This window comes from Temnothorax americanus, unplaced genomic scaffold (genome assembly GCF_048541705.1).
Source record: "Temnothorax americanus isolate GAGA-0224 unplaced genomic scaffold, ASM4854170v1 Scaffold54, whole genome shotgun sequence".
NCBI classification, from domain to species: Eukaryota; Metazoa; Arthropoda; class Insecta; order Hymenoptera; family Formicidae; genus Temnothorax; species Temnothorax americanus.
In genome coordinates, this window is record NW_027509696.1 from 15,337 (window position 1) to 31,174 (window position 15,838).

Consider the following 15,838-nt stretch of genomic DNA (forward strand, 5'->3'; position numbering starts at 1 on the left):
TCTCGTAATGATTACGTTTAATTACCTGCCTCTTGAAGCCGTTTAATTATTTTCCAACCAGCTCGTTCCGGATCATCTCACAGACGTAATACAGTAAAGCCTGGTAAGCTCTGGTTTCAACGTTCGTCTTCGATATTTTGTTCCAGAACGATTGGTCGTAACGGACGATTGCGACAACAAACAAGCGGAATCTAGGTCGAATTCTCGGAACCTGATGGATGATCGGAAATTTATCTCGAAAAAATTGATCACGCTTGGAAAAATTGATAGTGGCATCAATTAATCCGGACGTCCGAATAAAGGAACGCGTATCCGGCAAAAAGTTCAACGACGAAATTTCCACGATGCTAGTGCAGTTCATGCTTTTATTTTCATTCGTCCTACAAAGCGATTTGACGGATATTTACGTAATAATCCGTAATATTTAATAACGTTCTAAAATGTAATAAACAATTAAAAAATCAAAGAGAACAATTCACGTGTAAAAATTCATGCTGTTGCTTCAGGCAATTAAGATTAACAAGATTAATGAAATGGGACACTATAAAAAATGTGTTTATCAATATAAATAAATTCAATCATTTAAAATTTTTAAAGAGGTAAATAAAAAGTGGGAGACGCAAATATGCGTGTATAACTTACAATTAAAATAAATAAATTAATCAAAAATTTTTACTTAAATTTGATTCTGACTAAATATTCACTATTCATAACGGGCAACAATTATTTATTTTCTCTAGCAAATTATTATATTGCTTTAATTTTCCAATTTTATTATATATAGCGTTCAATTTCTTTGAATTCGTACTTGCGATAAGTATAATAATTACTTAATAATTACATATGGCTTTGCGTAATCATATTACATTTGATAAGAATAACAAAGCGTAATAATAAAGCATGTATACATTTATGAACATTCGTGCAGAACATGAATTCTAATAATCCTTTCAGGCATATAAGATCGTTCTCGGCTCTTGTTCAACGTCAAAGCTAAATTCGCGCACGCTAGTTAGTAGTTTACGATATAATCGCATTGAAACGTTAATTCGAATATTGGCCGGCTAGAGACCAATCAATCAAAGAACCGCGTTGCTGGCGAGGAAGTGAAGAGCATTGTCCAGCATCCGTATCATGTAAGTGTATCGAATAGGCAACAGCTGATGAATCCAAATCCGAACAAAGGGATTTCTAGACTATGTCGCAATGGAAATCGCAATAATAGCAGTATAGAGAGATTCAGTTAGAACAGAGTAACTGTCGCCGATTGGACTGCGATTTACAGGATACCTCTATCGTGCTCCGATAACGCGCGCAAGTATATATATAAATATCACGCTGATATAAAAACTCATAACAAGGGTAACTTTTATGATATGAGTTACGAGTTTGAAGCGGCACGGAACACTATATCATTCACTGAGACATACATTTCTATTGTTTATACACGTATAATTGTAACCAGTAAGCACTTTGGTAAATATAAAACTGAAAATTAAACAAATTATAGGATACGTAAATTTGACCACATTGAAAGAATGTTATTAAAATCAGTGTTTGCAATATTGAGATAATTCATGTAACGTGATTGTATCGGATGATAAATTGTTGTCGAATTGAAATAATTTGTTAGCGTTGCAATCGCGTTTTCATCTCACGACAGTATTTTTGAATATTACGCAATACTCAGTGATCTTGAAAATCAAAATCGTTCGCATTTTGATAATCCGTTCGCTAAATTTTTGCCCAGTTAGCTGTTACGCTTGGAATCACACAAGCTTTAGTAGTCATAAAGGTTTTCGAAACAATTTCGAACAATACGTAGTTACACCGAGAAAAAAAGCTGTTGCTTCAATTAAAGTGGTATTACGGGGTGCCAAAAACACAAGTAGTTTATTCAATTGTATTATTATTAGACCCCAATATCTGGATTATTAAACCAATAATTTAATTATTGGCCAAATCATCGGCAGTCAAATCTGAAGCAAATCGAGCGTTTCAAGCGTTTCACACATTTTACAGTCTGGTTTCTCTCTGGAAAGAAATCTCGTTATACTCTTTTTTTTTGCAACATTTTATTGCATCATCTGCGCGCGTACTTTTATAAGGCGATATAACTATTGTCTTTAAAGGAATCGCTCATTTTCTGTCCGCAAATACAACCAGCTCCACGATGGATGCAATTTATAATTATAGTCTCACAGCGATGATTATTGAAGAGGGATTCGGGCCCGATGATCCGTGCATTTACGAAAGATGCAAGTAGCGCTCATTTTAGAATGCACGGTGCTTCGATTTATTTATAGGGGATACCATAAAGTTATTCCAAACATATACGGAGTTTATATATAAGGCTATCGTAAGATAATTTTTCGTTCACCGAGATAAAAATAATAAGTGCCAAATAGTGAGGTGGGATATATGCGGGGCAAACAAGTGTAAGAATAAGGGACAAGGAAAAGAAGCTTTCGTTTTTTCTTCCCGTTGTCTAGTTTTTGTTAGCGAATTGACTTCGGGACAATGGAACGGGTGGTAGAAGAGAGAGATAGATAGAGCGAGAGAGACAGAGACGGAGAAGGAGAGAGGAGAGAGGGAAAGAGAGAGAGAAATGTTACATACGAATCCGTTCGTGAAAAAATATTAATCTTTGCATAGAAAAGCATCGCTCGTCGTAATATTTTTATTCTTATGCCGTTATGCAGACAGTTTTAAATATCAAATGGTCGCGATCGAAAATTGGCGAGCTTTTCGTCGGCGATATTTTTCTCTACGCGGGATAACGGAAGGAACGGTAATATATCGCGACGACTCCTATCGATTTTTACGCTTGCATACAGCGAATGTTATAAAAGACTCGCTGCTGCAATCGTATCTCCAAGGAATACTTTCTATAAACGATAAAAAGTCGATTAAAATTCCTATATAAACACCGACTGGATAGGAGACTGTTCTGAATTTTATATTAACAACCATTTGCATTTAATTTCAGGATGAACCTGGCAACCCATTAGTACCTAATGCAGTATAATCATCTAATCAGAATAATGTCTTTAAAATCGATAAAAAAAAAATGACTCACCGGCCGATGCGCAACAGCGGAGTTGTAATAAGCTGTAATCCTGCGTTGATCTGTAACATAGAAATATTTTTACATTAAACCAATGTCCAAAATACTTAAAGTAAATAATTATATCGCGCCCGTTATATTTTTACAACATCATTTTAACAGATATTTAATTTTAAAATGTTAATGCAAGAAACAATCGCCGCAAGCGGCTGCATATTTCCGCATTAACTTCGTTCGCGTAATTGATCCGCGAAAAATCGTGCAAGTGATACCTGTTACGATCGTGCGAATGAGAGAGAGAGAGAGACGCGACGTAATACCTCTTTTCGCATATGCCGGTGATCGCGGATCGAACTCCGAAATTGCGAAATTGCGCCCGAGTTAAACCTCGAACGAGCAACGAGTATCGCGTAATGGGCGAATCAAGTCGCGCTCGAGAAACGGAATCCACCACAGGACTGACAGAATAGCAAAGTAATAAACGCGAATACTCACCCCACGGTTGCTCCGTTGTCGCCCGATGCCTCCCAGGCCAGCCTCCTCCCCTCCTCGGTTCTCCTTCGTTGTCGCATCTCCGTCGGCGCACTCACTCACTCGCGACGTTCGCGAAAATCGACGATGTCGTCGCTTATATGATCGCGCGACACTTTGCACGGCACTCCCGGTATTAATCTCGCGACGCCGGCGACTTTGTTATACACGGCAACGGAAGAATCACGGCGGAGAAGCTACGAACGAAACTATACGATCCGCTTGATGCCCGTTGACCCGTGACGTCACGCAGGTAGACGCTAAAATGGCGAAAAGAATTTCGCAAATAGGACGCGGCCAACTTCACTCGCCGGGAGCAACCGTCGCGTCGCGTCGCGAGGACACACTTGCTGCTTGATTAACTGCAATTAAATCATGCATCGATTTACGAACACTGTATCGCCCACGATCGTCAGATATCGAAACACAGTTAAGTATGAAATTAAACGTACGACGTGCGTTAACAGAGACTGTGATCTATAATCGCTAATTAAACACATCGACTGCGGCGTCACGGCGGCGCGGCGTCGCTCGATTCCTTTATCCGCGTTCCGAAAACTTTATTCTGAAGCCGTACGACGCGCAACACGCCGCGAGCCAAGTTGACGGTTGAGAAAAGCGAGACCCATCGCCCGAAAGAATGTTAATCGAATGCGATATACCTCGGAATCCGTGTAAATTCCGCGAAGCACATGTATTAAATAAACATTCGATATATCACAGTTCTTCGTAATCTGAAGTCGGACTCGGCGATTGGTGTATCAATGGCGCGTGGTGCGTGTCCACCTGCGAGTAAAAACTCTCGAGAGTAGCTCTCGATTATACTCCGCGATGCGATCCGAGAGCACCGACATGAGAACGGAGTCGCGGCCGTTGCTGAATTCACTGGATTGATATCTAGTGACTTTAGCCGTCGCGGGTCGCGGGCGCCGCGGTAACATGTGTCGCGGGGACGGGGATAGAGAGCAGAGTGACTAGGACTAGACGCGGTGCGTATTTACGTTCGGCGTGCCTCGTCAGCCTACCCCCCACTCCATCGCCGCTATTCGTGTTTACCGCGGCGCTCGCGACTCGCGACTCCCTTCTCCCTTGACTCCCTTCTCAAGTAAGTACGTCGTTGCTCTCGGATCGCATCGCGGAGTAATGCGTGTCGTTGGACTCCGGTGATTGAGATTACGGAATACTGTGATACATCGAATGTTTGTGTTAATGCATGTGGTTCGCGGAATTTATACGGACGCCGAGGTATGTCGCATTCGGTAATATTGACTTTCGATTACATTCTTTCGGGTGATCGGTCTCGCGCTTTTTCTCAACCGCGTCAACTTGATTCGCGTCTCGCGTCGTATTCGTGCGGTTTTTTGGAATAAAGTTGCCGTCGCTTTCGGAACACAGATAAAGGATAGATACGAGCGGGCCCTACAGTCGAGTGACGCCGCGTGTTTAATTAGCGATCGCTATAATTAACGTCGCGCGTTTAATTTAAACGTATTCAATTGGGTTTCGAGATATCTGGCAGTAGTGGGTGATATACGCAGTGTTCATAAATCGATGATTTAATCGCAGTTAGTCAAGCAGCAAGTGTAGCGTCCTCGCGACGCGACGGTTGCTCCCGGCGAGTGAAGTTGGCCGCGCGATTACGAAATTCTTTCCGCCATTTAGCGTCTACCTGCGTGACGTCACGGGTCAACGGGCATCAAGCGGATCGTACAGTTTCGTTCGTAGCTTCTCCGCCGTGATTCTTCCGTTGCCGTGTAACAAAATACGCGCCGCGTCGCGAGATTAATACCGGGAGTGCCGTGCAAAGTGTCGCGCGATCATAAGCGACGATATCGTCGATTTTCGCGAACGTCGCGGGTGAGTGAGAGACGGAGGTGCGACAACGAAGGAGGACCGAGGAGAGGAGGAAGGGGCCTAGGAGGCATCGGGCGACAGCGGGGCAACCGTGAGGTAATTGTTATTATTTATTTAATATTTTGCTGTCCTGTGTGTGTGTGTGCGTGCGTGCGTGCGTGCGTGCGTGCGTGTGTGTGTGTGTGTGTGTGTGTGTGTGTGTGTGTGTGTGTGTGTGTGTGTGTGTGTGTGTGTGTGTGTGTGTGTGTGTGTGTGTGTGTGTGTGTGTGTGTGTGTGTGTGTGTGTGTGTGTGTGTGTGTGTGTGTGTGTGTGTGTGTGTGTGTGTGTGTGTGTGTGGCGGATTTCGTTTCTCAAGCGCGACTTGATTCGCCGCTCCTTATACTCGTTTGTAATACTCATTCGTTCGAGGTTCAACTCCGGCGCAATTTCTTGCTTTAATGTAAAAATATTTTTATGTTACAGATCAACGCAGGATAATACCGGGAGTGCCGTGCAAAGTGTCGCGCGATCATAAGCGACGATATCGTCGATTTTCGCGAACGTCGCGGGTGAGTGAGTGCGCCGACGGAGATGCGACAACGAAGGAGGACCGAGGAGAGGAGGAAGGGGCCTAGGAGGCATCGGGCGACAGCGGGGCAACCGTGAGGTAATTTAATTTTTATTTGTTTATTATTTTGCTGCTCTGTGTGTGTGGTGGATTCCGTTTTTCAAGCGCGACTTGATTCGCTCATTACTCGTACGTAATACTCATTGTTCGTTCGAGGTTTAACTCCGGCGCTATTTCGCTTCGCAATTTCGGAGTCCGATCTCCGGCATGCGCGAAGAGATATATTATACGTCGCGAACGTCGCGTCTCTCTCTTATTCGCACAATCGTAATATTACTTGCATGATTTTTCGCGGATTAATTGTGCGAACGAGTTAATTAATGCGGAAATATGCAGCCGTTTGCGGCGGCCGCGATTGAGTCTTGTATTAACATTTTGAAATCAAATATCCGTTAAAATGATGTTATAAAAATGTAACGGGGTGCGATATATAATTATTTATGTCAAGTATCGATTATCTTGAACATTTGTTTAATGCAAATATATTTTTATGTTATACAGATCAACGCAGGGTGGCAACTTACAACTCCGCTGTTGCGCATCGGCCGGTGAGTTATTTTTTTATTTCAGTCAAGGCAATTTATATGGTTTTAGTCACATTACTTTCTAATTATTTTCGAAATACAATTATGTTAATTAAATAACATTATATAAGTAAATAATAAGTAATTATTTATTTATATAATATTAATTAATTAACACACACACACACACACACACACACACATATTGTATTTCGAACAAATTTTTATATAAAAGCGTATGAAGTAATATTGAGTTTTTTTTTTCAATGATAAATGGTAACTTCAAACCGATTAAACATAACTTAACATTATTATATTTAGGATGTACTACACATACACATTTGTGTCATGACACATACGCATGATTAAATTGTAATATATTTATATTCTTTTCCACAAGAATATTTTTCACAAGAATAAAGATAAAACTGTGATTATATTCATATGTCACTGTGTGAACCAGACACCCCTATTATCGGGTAATAAATTCCATATAGATTTTTTTGACTCAATAAATATCGCGCGGAGGTAGATTAAAAACATGTGTCTCTCGTTAATTCTTTCATGGTTATTAAAAGGATGTTAAACGGTTGTTGCTTAATTCCGCACAATCGAGCTCTCAGCGGGACCGAAATGAACTGCTGGCATGAATTTATATTAACTTTTAATCCCTTCCATTAATTGGCACTCGATAAAATATCGGTGGTAAATTAACTAGCCGCGGCGGCGTATCGTATGTCGGAAGTTTTGGTTTCGAAACACGATAATTAAGCTTAAACATGCGGCACTTGAAATCGGAAGTACAAAGACGCTCGCCACTAGCGCTTAAATTAAATGGCACGCTCGAGATACTGTATTCATGGACTTTATCAACGACCGAGTACGCACGCGGCAGGTTGAAATAATTGATTGCTAGCCCGTTGCTATATTAAACCTATATGAATATGCATCAAGTATTGACGAAACCACGTAATGTTTGAGTTCCAGTAGTCGTTTATTTGCACTCGAACGGATACTTTCTCGCCCTCAGAGATAGACGCGTACATATCGTACAGCTTGCAATATCATGAATGTATAAAACCGAAATGTCGTGTTTTAATTTAATTCGTAACTGCTATGGTAGGATGAAATCCGTCCAAAGATATTCCGGTTATCGGAGATTAAGCGACGGAGATCTGGCAGGTTTTAAAGTTAGTATTTGGCAAATTGCAGAATTTGTTTTATTAATAAGAAAAGCATGATGTGCTATAAGTTGTATATAGTTAATTAAAATTGACGATTATACATTCTGTCTTATTTGTAAGAGACACCACTGTTCGTAAAGATCCAAGGTAAGTAGCTGCTGATACGAGTATAGACACCTGGATGTATCCTGGTTTCGCAACCTAATCCATAAGATAGAATGCCAATCAGCATCTGCGACGATACTAGAGGCGCACCTAGATCACCCTGCAGACAGTAATATCACGAAAATCATCATCATGGTTGTAATTGCTGAAAGCTTTACCCGCACTAATTGCTAGGAACCGAAGCGTTCGATGACGGATTAGTTATAATTAATTATATACGGGCTTATGGCATACGCGAAATTTCTTTTAAAGTTTAATTGATTTGTTTTTAAGAGCGACACGTAACATCTCTCAAAAGCTTTTTGTTTCATAATTATTAAATTAAAACTAAAAGGAGAAAATTCAGTTATCTAAAAATCTTTACAAAATCTTTACCAAATCCGAGCTCACCGTTGCGTAAATTTATTCTAAATATAATACGGCTTGTCTAAGAAAAATATTGTATCTATATACGAGGTGCTCTCGTGTTCCGTGCGGCCTTCGAACATGCTATGGTCGCGTATAGTCACGTCGCGAAATAACGGGAATTTTTCCAGCGCGCGCGAATCTCTTCGCATTTCGCTTGTAGTGCTTCGACGTCGCGTGAAAATTGCGTTCTCGAGTCAAGTGCCGCATTGTTCACCGATCTAGTGCATCCGACACCTGAACCAGCCATGCGTGTACTTGCGGAAAGACTATTGACTCGATTGATGTAATTGTACACTCGTGACCGTGGCACAATTGGAATTCAACTACCATCGACTGCTCTTAATTTACGCGCCTCACATTTCTACATTTTATTGCTCCTCGCGAGATCATTACGAGATTGCGCTTAGACTCACATATCGATATCGGTGCTTAAGATTACTTGAAAAATCTCAATCGGTTTCAACCGACAACACAGTAACTTAATCAATCATAAATCATCACATGGTTAAATATAAAGGGATTAAATATTTAAACCAATAATTTGAGTTAAATAACATTTTGTTATTTTTATCTACTACGTGTGTCGAAATTCATTAGTTTAACACAAAACAGTATTATTTTAACTTAATTGTTTTAGTTAAATTAACGACATATGAATATAAGCAGTAATGACTTATAACAATGATTAAAAAATGATTGAAATTGAGTGTAATTTGACACTACGAAATTAAGTTAAATTAACGAATTTAACACACACACACAATGCAGTTATTATTTATTTTCTGCATTCTTAATTAAAAGAACATCCGTAATAATTCTGACACTACTTGTACACTGGCAGTACTTTACCAAATCCTCTGCGCTTGACGCTCGAGAGCGCGCGCCAGGCTCGATAGCACGTAAATGATGCATATATAAGTATAGACCGTGCACGCGTGCCAAGTGTCGTGACGCGCAATGGCGAGGTCGGTGGCACGTCTCTTCTCGGTGTCGGCGACGCTCTATCTCGAGTGTCGTCCAGAGTTTGTCGCGGGCTTTTCCTAACACACGAGCCCTCCACGGATCACCGCGCCCGTTTCTCGAGCCTTGTTGTCGCGCCACTTTCATCTTATATGTTCGTCTTACCTGACATGTCTCCGACGGGTGAGTCACGTTAGCGGCGCACAACATATCCCGAGACAGCGGCTTGTAGCTCGGCATCGTCGCCCCGCACGTACGCTGATTTACGATCGCCACAGCGGCCGCTGCGAGCTGAGCTCCGTTCGGGCTGGTCCCCTGGAAATTTGGCACGACTCGCACGTTTTTACGACACGTTTCTCGTTATTGTGACCCCGCCGGGGCGGACCAGGAGGGGGTTGCGAACGCGCGCGAACGTTTTGCGACAGTGTTTCGTAACGATTTACTTTTTGGTACCGACGTGACTTTGAATAACGTCGCGCCCGGGTGCCAACCGGTTGGCGGGAAGCGGGAAGTCGCGGAAAAGTTTGCATATCCGAGTTCCTGTAAAAATGCCTACGCTCGTTGTAAAAATCACGTTCCCGGGGGTTGCTAACTCCGGGAGAAGCGCGGCGTTTCACGGCGGAAGAACGACCGACGAGTTATGAGAGTACGCGTTCCCCAAGTGTCGCGGCACCTGGACACTTCGTCAAACGATAAAGAACGATTTTGTCGAGCAAACTGTTGTGAAAATTCGAAAAATAGACTAAAGCTGCGCGTGTCACGCGAGTATATTTACCAGAGTTCGTTTCCAGCCGGTTACGACACAATGGATCCCGTCCTGGAGTTCCTCGTTTTCCTTCTCCGGGAGCGCGATAGGGAGCAACTTTTCTCCAAACTCTACGGGACTCTTTAGCTACAAGTTTGATAAATGTGACAACTTTGCATACGCACGCGCACGCGACGCACCAATAAAACCCATACGCGCGCGGGATGTTTGTTCAGCGAATGGAGATACGTACCTTCATCAATGCTATATCGTTGAAGTATACATACTTATCAAAATTCTCATGCATCACAATATTTTCTATCTTTAATACATCGCCATCTTTGGAAATGTAAGGAGAACGTACACGTACAGATACCGTCGACAATTTTGCTCTGCGGATATCAATATATAGAACGTTATTTTATTAGAAAATTTTATTAAGTTAAAAATTAAATGTACAAGACGTATTTTCAATTTTTATTTTATATATATATATATATATATATTAAAAAGTTTGTTATTCCTATATAAGAGACACAAAGTTGACTTCAATTTAGACAAAAATCTTTCAACAAAATAAAGTCGTAGCTTCCAAAAGAAACGTCTTGTGCATTATTATTTTTTGCTGTAGCACGTACCTGAAAACACAGGATGCCACAGTCATAATCCATGATTCGTGTATAAATGCGCCGCTGCAAACGTGTCGTCCGGCTATCTGGATCGATACCTATATTGGGGATAACGAATTCTATCTGAAATCCGATTTATTCGAAAATAATAGCGGCTTACAGTCACCATGCTATACTGACTACCGATTAAAGCCACATGTGAATGGCGTATAGTTTTATTTGTCGGCGAAACGCACGGTACTGCAAGCTATCGCTATCGCGGGGGGGGGGGAGAAAAATAAGTTTCTCTCACATGGTACGGATAATCCTCGATGACCACATATTCGTGTTTTTCGGTATTAACAGCTGTAATCACAATATATGTAAAACAATTTGGTTCGTGAAAAACGTGAATATGTATATAAAAACGACTCACTGTGCACTAGCAGTACGCAGAATAACAGAATGAATTTTTGGGACATTTTTTTCACGCTGATGACCGCGAGTGATGACTCTTACATGAGACGATGGTGTCAGAGAATGATTCGCGAATGGAGACTTATTTTATGTCGAAGATAGACCTTTGATATCGCATTATCTATGTTCGAAATTATAACAAAGTCTTATCACATAAAGGAATGCCGCGCGATTAATTCGGGATTGTCCCATTAGAGACGTAATTCAATTCCGGGATGATGTTAAACTAATTGGTACACACAATTACGTAACTGACGCGTAACATATAAGTGATATCATATCGATCGACCAATTATGGTACAACCATGTTATAGATTATAGATAGCTAATTGAACTTCTGATGTATAGAAAGAGAGAGAGAGAGAGAGAGAGAGAGAGAGAGAGAGAGAGAGAGAGAGAGAGAGAGAGGATAAGGAAGACAGGGAAAGAGAGATAAGTTAAAATAGACATTGTAGTTTTTAACAATATTTTCATTTTTATGATGTTCAATTAAAACATTCGAGCTTATTGAGTACTTATAATAATTCAATGCTTATATCATTGATTTATTTGTCTTATCATATTATTTCTTTTAATTTATTTACTTTTTAATATTAATATAAGCATAATTGGGTTCTTAAGTAAAATTTTTTTATTAAGCGGTATCCATAATTAATGTAGAGAATCTAAGCCGATTTTTAGTACTTTTTGAATTAAAAAAAAAAACCCAAATTTGAGAAAGTTATAGTTTTCTAAAGTTTCTTTGATGACGGCAACTTCAAAAGATTTCGCAACAACATTATGACGTCATGCACATTTTCGTGTACTATATTTTCTTCAATTTTGAAGATATTGCAAAAATTCAAAAAGTTTACAAAGAAAGTATGCCATGATCTATCAAAATATACTGTTTATAGGTAAAAGTCGGTTAAAGACCGAATTATAACGATTTTGTATCGTTTGTTTTTTTTTCTAAAATTACCTGATACGATACCCATCATTAAAACTCGGGATCTCGTTTGCATTAATTTTTGTGGTTAATATAAAATGCGTTATAAAAATTCTTGCGCCTTAAGATCTCGCATCTGTCTCACGTAAATGTCATTCAGATATTTTATCAATTCGATGTTGTACCGCCCGCAAATTGAGATGCACATCAAGGGGCGTGGAATTGTCAGAGATTAAATATAGCTGATCCACTTTATCCACCAGAGGAGATTTACAACGTTGGTGTAAACACCGGGATATAACGGTTCAGCGCATCGATATCCCCAGGATACAATTCCATACAGGACGCCATCCGCCGTAAGGGGTCCGCCCGAGTCTCCATCACACGCGTCTTGACCGCCACGCATGTAACCCGCGCAAATCATTCGATCGGTGATGCTGCGGATGTACCTGTATATGCCTCGACACGTCTTTCTGCTTACGATCGGCAGCGTTACTCTCATTAACACTGGTGATGGTTTCCCACCTGCCTAAAATAGAAAATTTCTCTGCGGTGCAACTTTTATAACTTGAATTGAAATACGAATCTACTATCTTGATAATTCTAATGCGCCCTGATAAACTTATTAATAGAACGTGTTAGGATTATTGCGGGACTATAATACACAATGATCATCTACTCCAATCTTTTCCCCGTAAAGTACAGACCAGATACCGACACCTATATAAACCACAGAGCGGAGTCGATACCGATTATCAGATATCAGCATCGCGGAATTAGCTGTGGGGGAAACGCTACGAAAGTTGCGGTTCCGCTATAAGCGCCGAATCGGAAAGGGAAGTGGGCGAAGTAATTTAACATTGGCGCCGTAATATAATACCTTTGATACACCCGCAACGTAATTTAGTATTATTGCAAATGGGACACGGGGGATATCGATTTTTTTTTGGTCGGATACTACATGTGCGCGGTTCTATTTCCGATACGGAATAGCGCTCTCACGAAATCTTCGAGTCGTGCTCGGCTGACCGGGGGAAATTCGTTACTATATTTAGCCCCGTTTGTTTTCCGTTCAGATAATGAGTCTATTCCTCGCGCGCTCTCACCTTCGCCGCTCCCCATCCGGTGACGTTCACCATAATGCCACTCGCGAGTTCCTTTTCTGGCAGCTTCACTGGTTGCACCCTATCGTTAAATGCGATTTCGCCGTCGATCTGAAATGAAATTTCCAGAGCGTGCGAGAGCTACCGATGTTGTTATTGTCAGCTGGCGTAGGTCGTTAACGAGGAAAAACAGAGAGGTGAAAAACGTGAGAGAAAGAGATAGAGTTCGACGTTACCTCGAGAAGGGCGATATCGTAATCGATCGTCAGGAAATTGTAGGCGGGGTGTCGAACGATCTTTTTAACTGGATAATAGACGCCCCCGTATTTGTCGTTACTTCCTGCGCGAAGTCTGTAAACGCTCGCCGGCGAACTGCAACGGAATGCACGCGCTGGTAATATGAAAATATATCGCGATGATAAGCATACGCTGTAATACATGAGTTGAGCTATGACAGTATCGACAAAGCGTTTTATGAAAGCATGCTCCACCAAATTTGCAGCAGTGGGGCAGATAATCGCGTCAACGTGTCTACATTTTTCTAATTTATTATATCATTGTAACGCACTAATTGCATATCGGTATGCGAACTTAAAGCAATAAACAACTTCTGTTTTAAATAGTAATTAATCTGCTACAAAAATAAGTTAGGAGTTATATTCGGTTTATGAATAAAAGCTTGACAATGGATCGCAGTTTCCCGAAAAAGATTGCTCTCATTTCTGAGTTTTAACTAATCGATATAATTAGACACTTGAATTGAGTGTCCGAAGAAAACAGATATGCTTGACAAATTGCATTGTTACGCAAAATCGAATAAACTTTACAATTTTATCTTTTTCTATCTATATCTGTAAATATACCGTTGAAGCATGCAAGAAGAAGATAAATACGGCCTTGATAATGACTGTGATTACATTTGGCACTTAATGAGGGGTATTAAATTAGTTAGAAAACGTTTCAAAGATAAGGATAAACGTGATTAGTATAAACGTCTTATCAAGACTTAAGATTTCGTTTTGTAATGAGGTAATGCGATACGTATCCAAGAGGGAAAGAAATAATATATGTATAATACCTAACGCAATGAGCCGCCGTGACAGCCCATTTATTACTGATGATGACGGCTCCGCAAACGTGCCATAAACCTCGCTGGAGGCTCAATTGATAAGGATGTTGCTGTATGTCAGTTGCTGTACCTCTCACGATTCGAGGATCAAGAGGGGAAACCGGTCGCACCAGGAAGGATGCTGTAATATTAAATCTGATGGTAGAATTTGTCTTGAGTCGCTTCAACAAAAAAGTCGGTTCCCAGAATGCAGCGAATACGTAAATCACGCGAAGATTTTCGGTCGACATTATTACACGCGACCGTGTAGCTTCTTAAACTTTCCTCTCCGGAACGCGTTGGATAATAAAAAATACGGTTAAAGAAGTTCCGCTATAACTTTTACTGATTTGACTTTATCATGTTCTATTATTCGTCACGGAGTTCTAAATGTTAGATAAGTTGTGTTGTTTATGCCACATGAAGCTCAACTCTTTTTAATATAAACGTAAAGTTTAATATATAAGTTTGTAAATTATATATATGTATATATGTGTAGACTGTACAAATTTTTAATTATTTTAAATTATTTTCACGTAAGATTAGAATTATATGTCTCTTTCACTCACTGATACCTCCGGCAAATAGGAAATAGGAAATGAAGCTTCGTAACATTTCACTAACATACAAGCACGTACACTAGTAAGTCGTGTCTTCTTATTGGCTTTTATATTGCAGTCATGTTTCTCACATCTGGCGTAAACTTCTTATCTTACGTCGACGCAAAACGTATTTTTATTCAAGCGTCGCGTGGTACAACATAATTGTTGAAAGAACGTCATGTAGGAACAAAGATAACGAAATAGTCTTTTCATAAAATCGCAATATTATTGCAACATAAAATAAACCCGTATTCGCGACTATAATGATAATTCAGGCGATAAGATATCTCTTGGATATGTGTATAATATATATAAATATATATATATATATATATATATATATATGTATATGAATTCTTAACACCTTTTTACACACATACACCTATATTCTTTTATTTCTTTTCTTTTATTTCCTATTTTCTTTTACTTGACTCTTTACATGGTGAATATAATTTTATAATATGTTTCCTATATTTATATATATAATAAAATCATAGCCCACGTTAAAAAGCATAATACTATTTTATTCACTTTATGATTTTTTCTCTGATAAATTATTTCATAATGCGCGATTTCAGAAATCCGAATTGCATGATGCGGACCACATTCAAATATGCAAGTAGATTATTAATTATAGAAATGTTTGCGCAGGTGATTGAGTTGATAAAGATAAATTTATCTTGCAAAAATCATGCGGTATATAAAGTTTCATTTTTTAATACTTATTAAAGCAAAATGCAGGCCATAAAAGTAATAGATAAAAATTGCTGTATTCTCTTTGATAATATCCATCGGTTTTTATTAAAATATCCCATTGTATATATATAACTTATGTATTTTTTAAAAATAACTTATTATTATGATGTAACGAGTTTTAAATTAATTATTAAATTTAATATTTAATAATGATAAATATACATAAATTTTATAAATACTACACTCTCATAAATATACCATATGTTTATA

General features: G+C 39.5%; 2 protein-coding genes across 2 annotated transcripts in view; one reads left to right on the forward strand and one right to left on the reverse strand.

Moving 5' to 3' along the window:
• Positions 1–4,732: 4,732 nt before the first annotated feature.
• Positions 4,733–15,838, forward strand: part of LOC143904602 (protein O-mannosyl-transferase TMTC1-like) — a 189,247-nt gene continuing 178,141 nt past the window's right edge. Inside the window, exons 1-3 of the mRNA XM_077419415.1 lie at positions 4,733–5,548; positions 5,916–6,099; positions 6,562–6,608. The gene's annotated coding sequence lies outside the window, so the exon portion shown is untranslated. The remainder of the gene's footprint in view (positions 5,549–5,915; positions 6,100–6,561; positions 6,609–15,838) is intronic.
• On the reverse strand, positions 7,791–14,938 carry LOC143904575 (transmembrane protease serine 9). The gene is made up of 12 exons (XM_077419377.1): positions 14,840–14,938; positions 14,241–14,412; positions 13,399–13,534; positions 13,166–13,273; positions 12,295–12,588; positions 11,091–11,166; positions 10,968–11,020; positions 10,685–10,773; positions 10,300–10,438; positions 10,077–10,193; positions 9,467–9,616; positions 7,791–8,033 (listed from the first exon to the last, which is right to left on the reverse strand). Exons 1-12 carry the CDS (start codon positions 14,883–14,885, stop codon positions 7,878–7,880), a joined length of 1,536 nt encoding a protein of 511 aa, XP_077275503.1. The 5' UTR covers positions 14,886–14,938; the 3' UTR covers positions 7,791–7,877.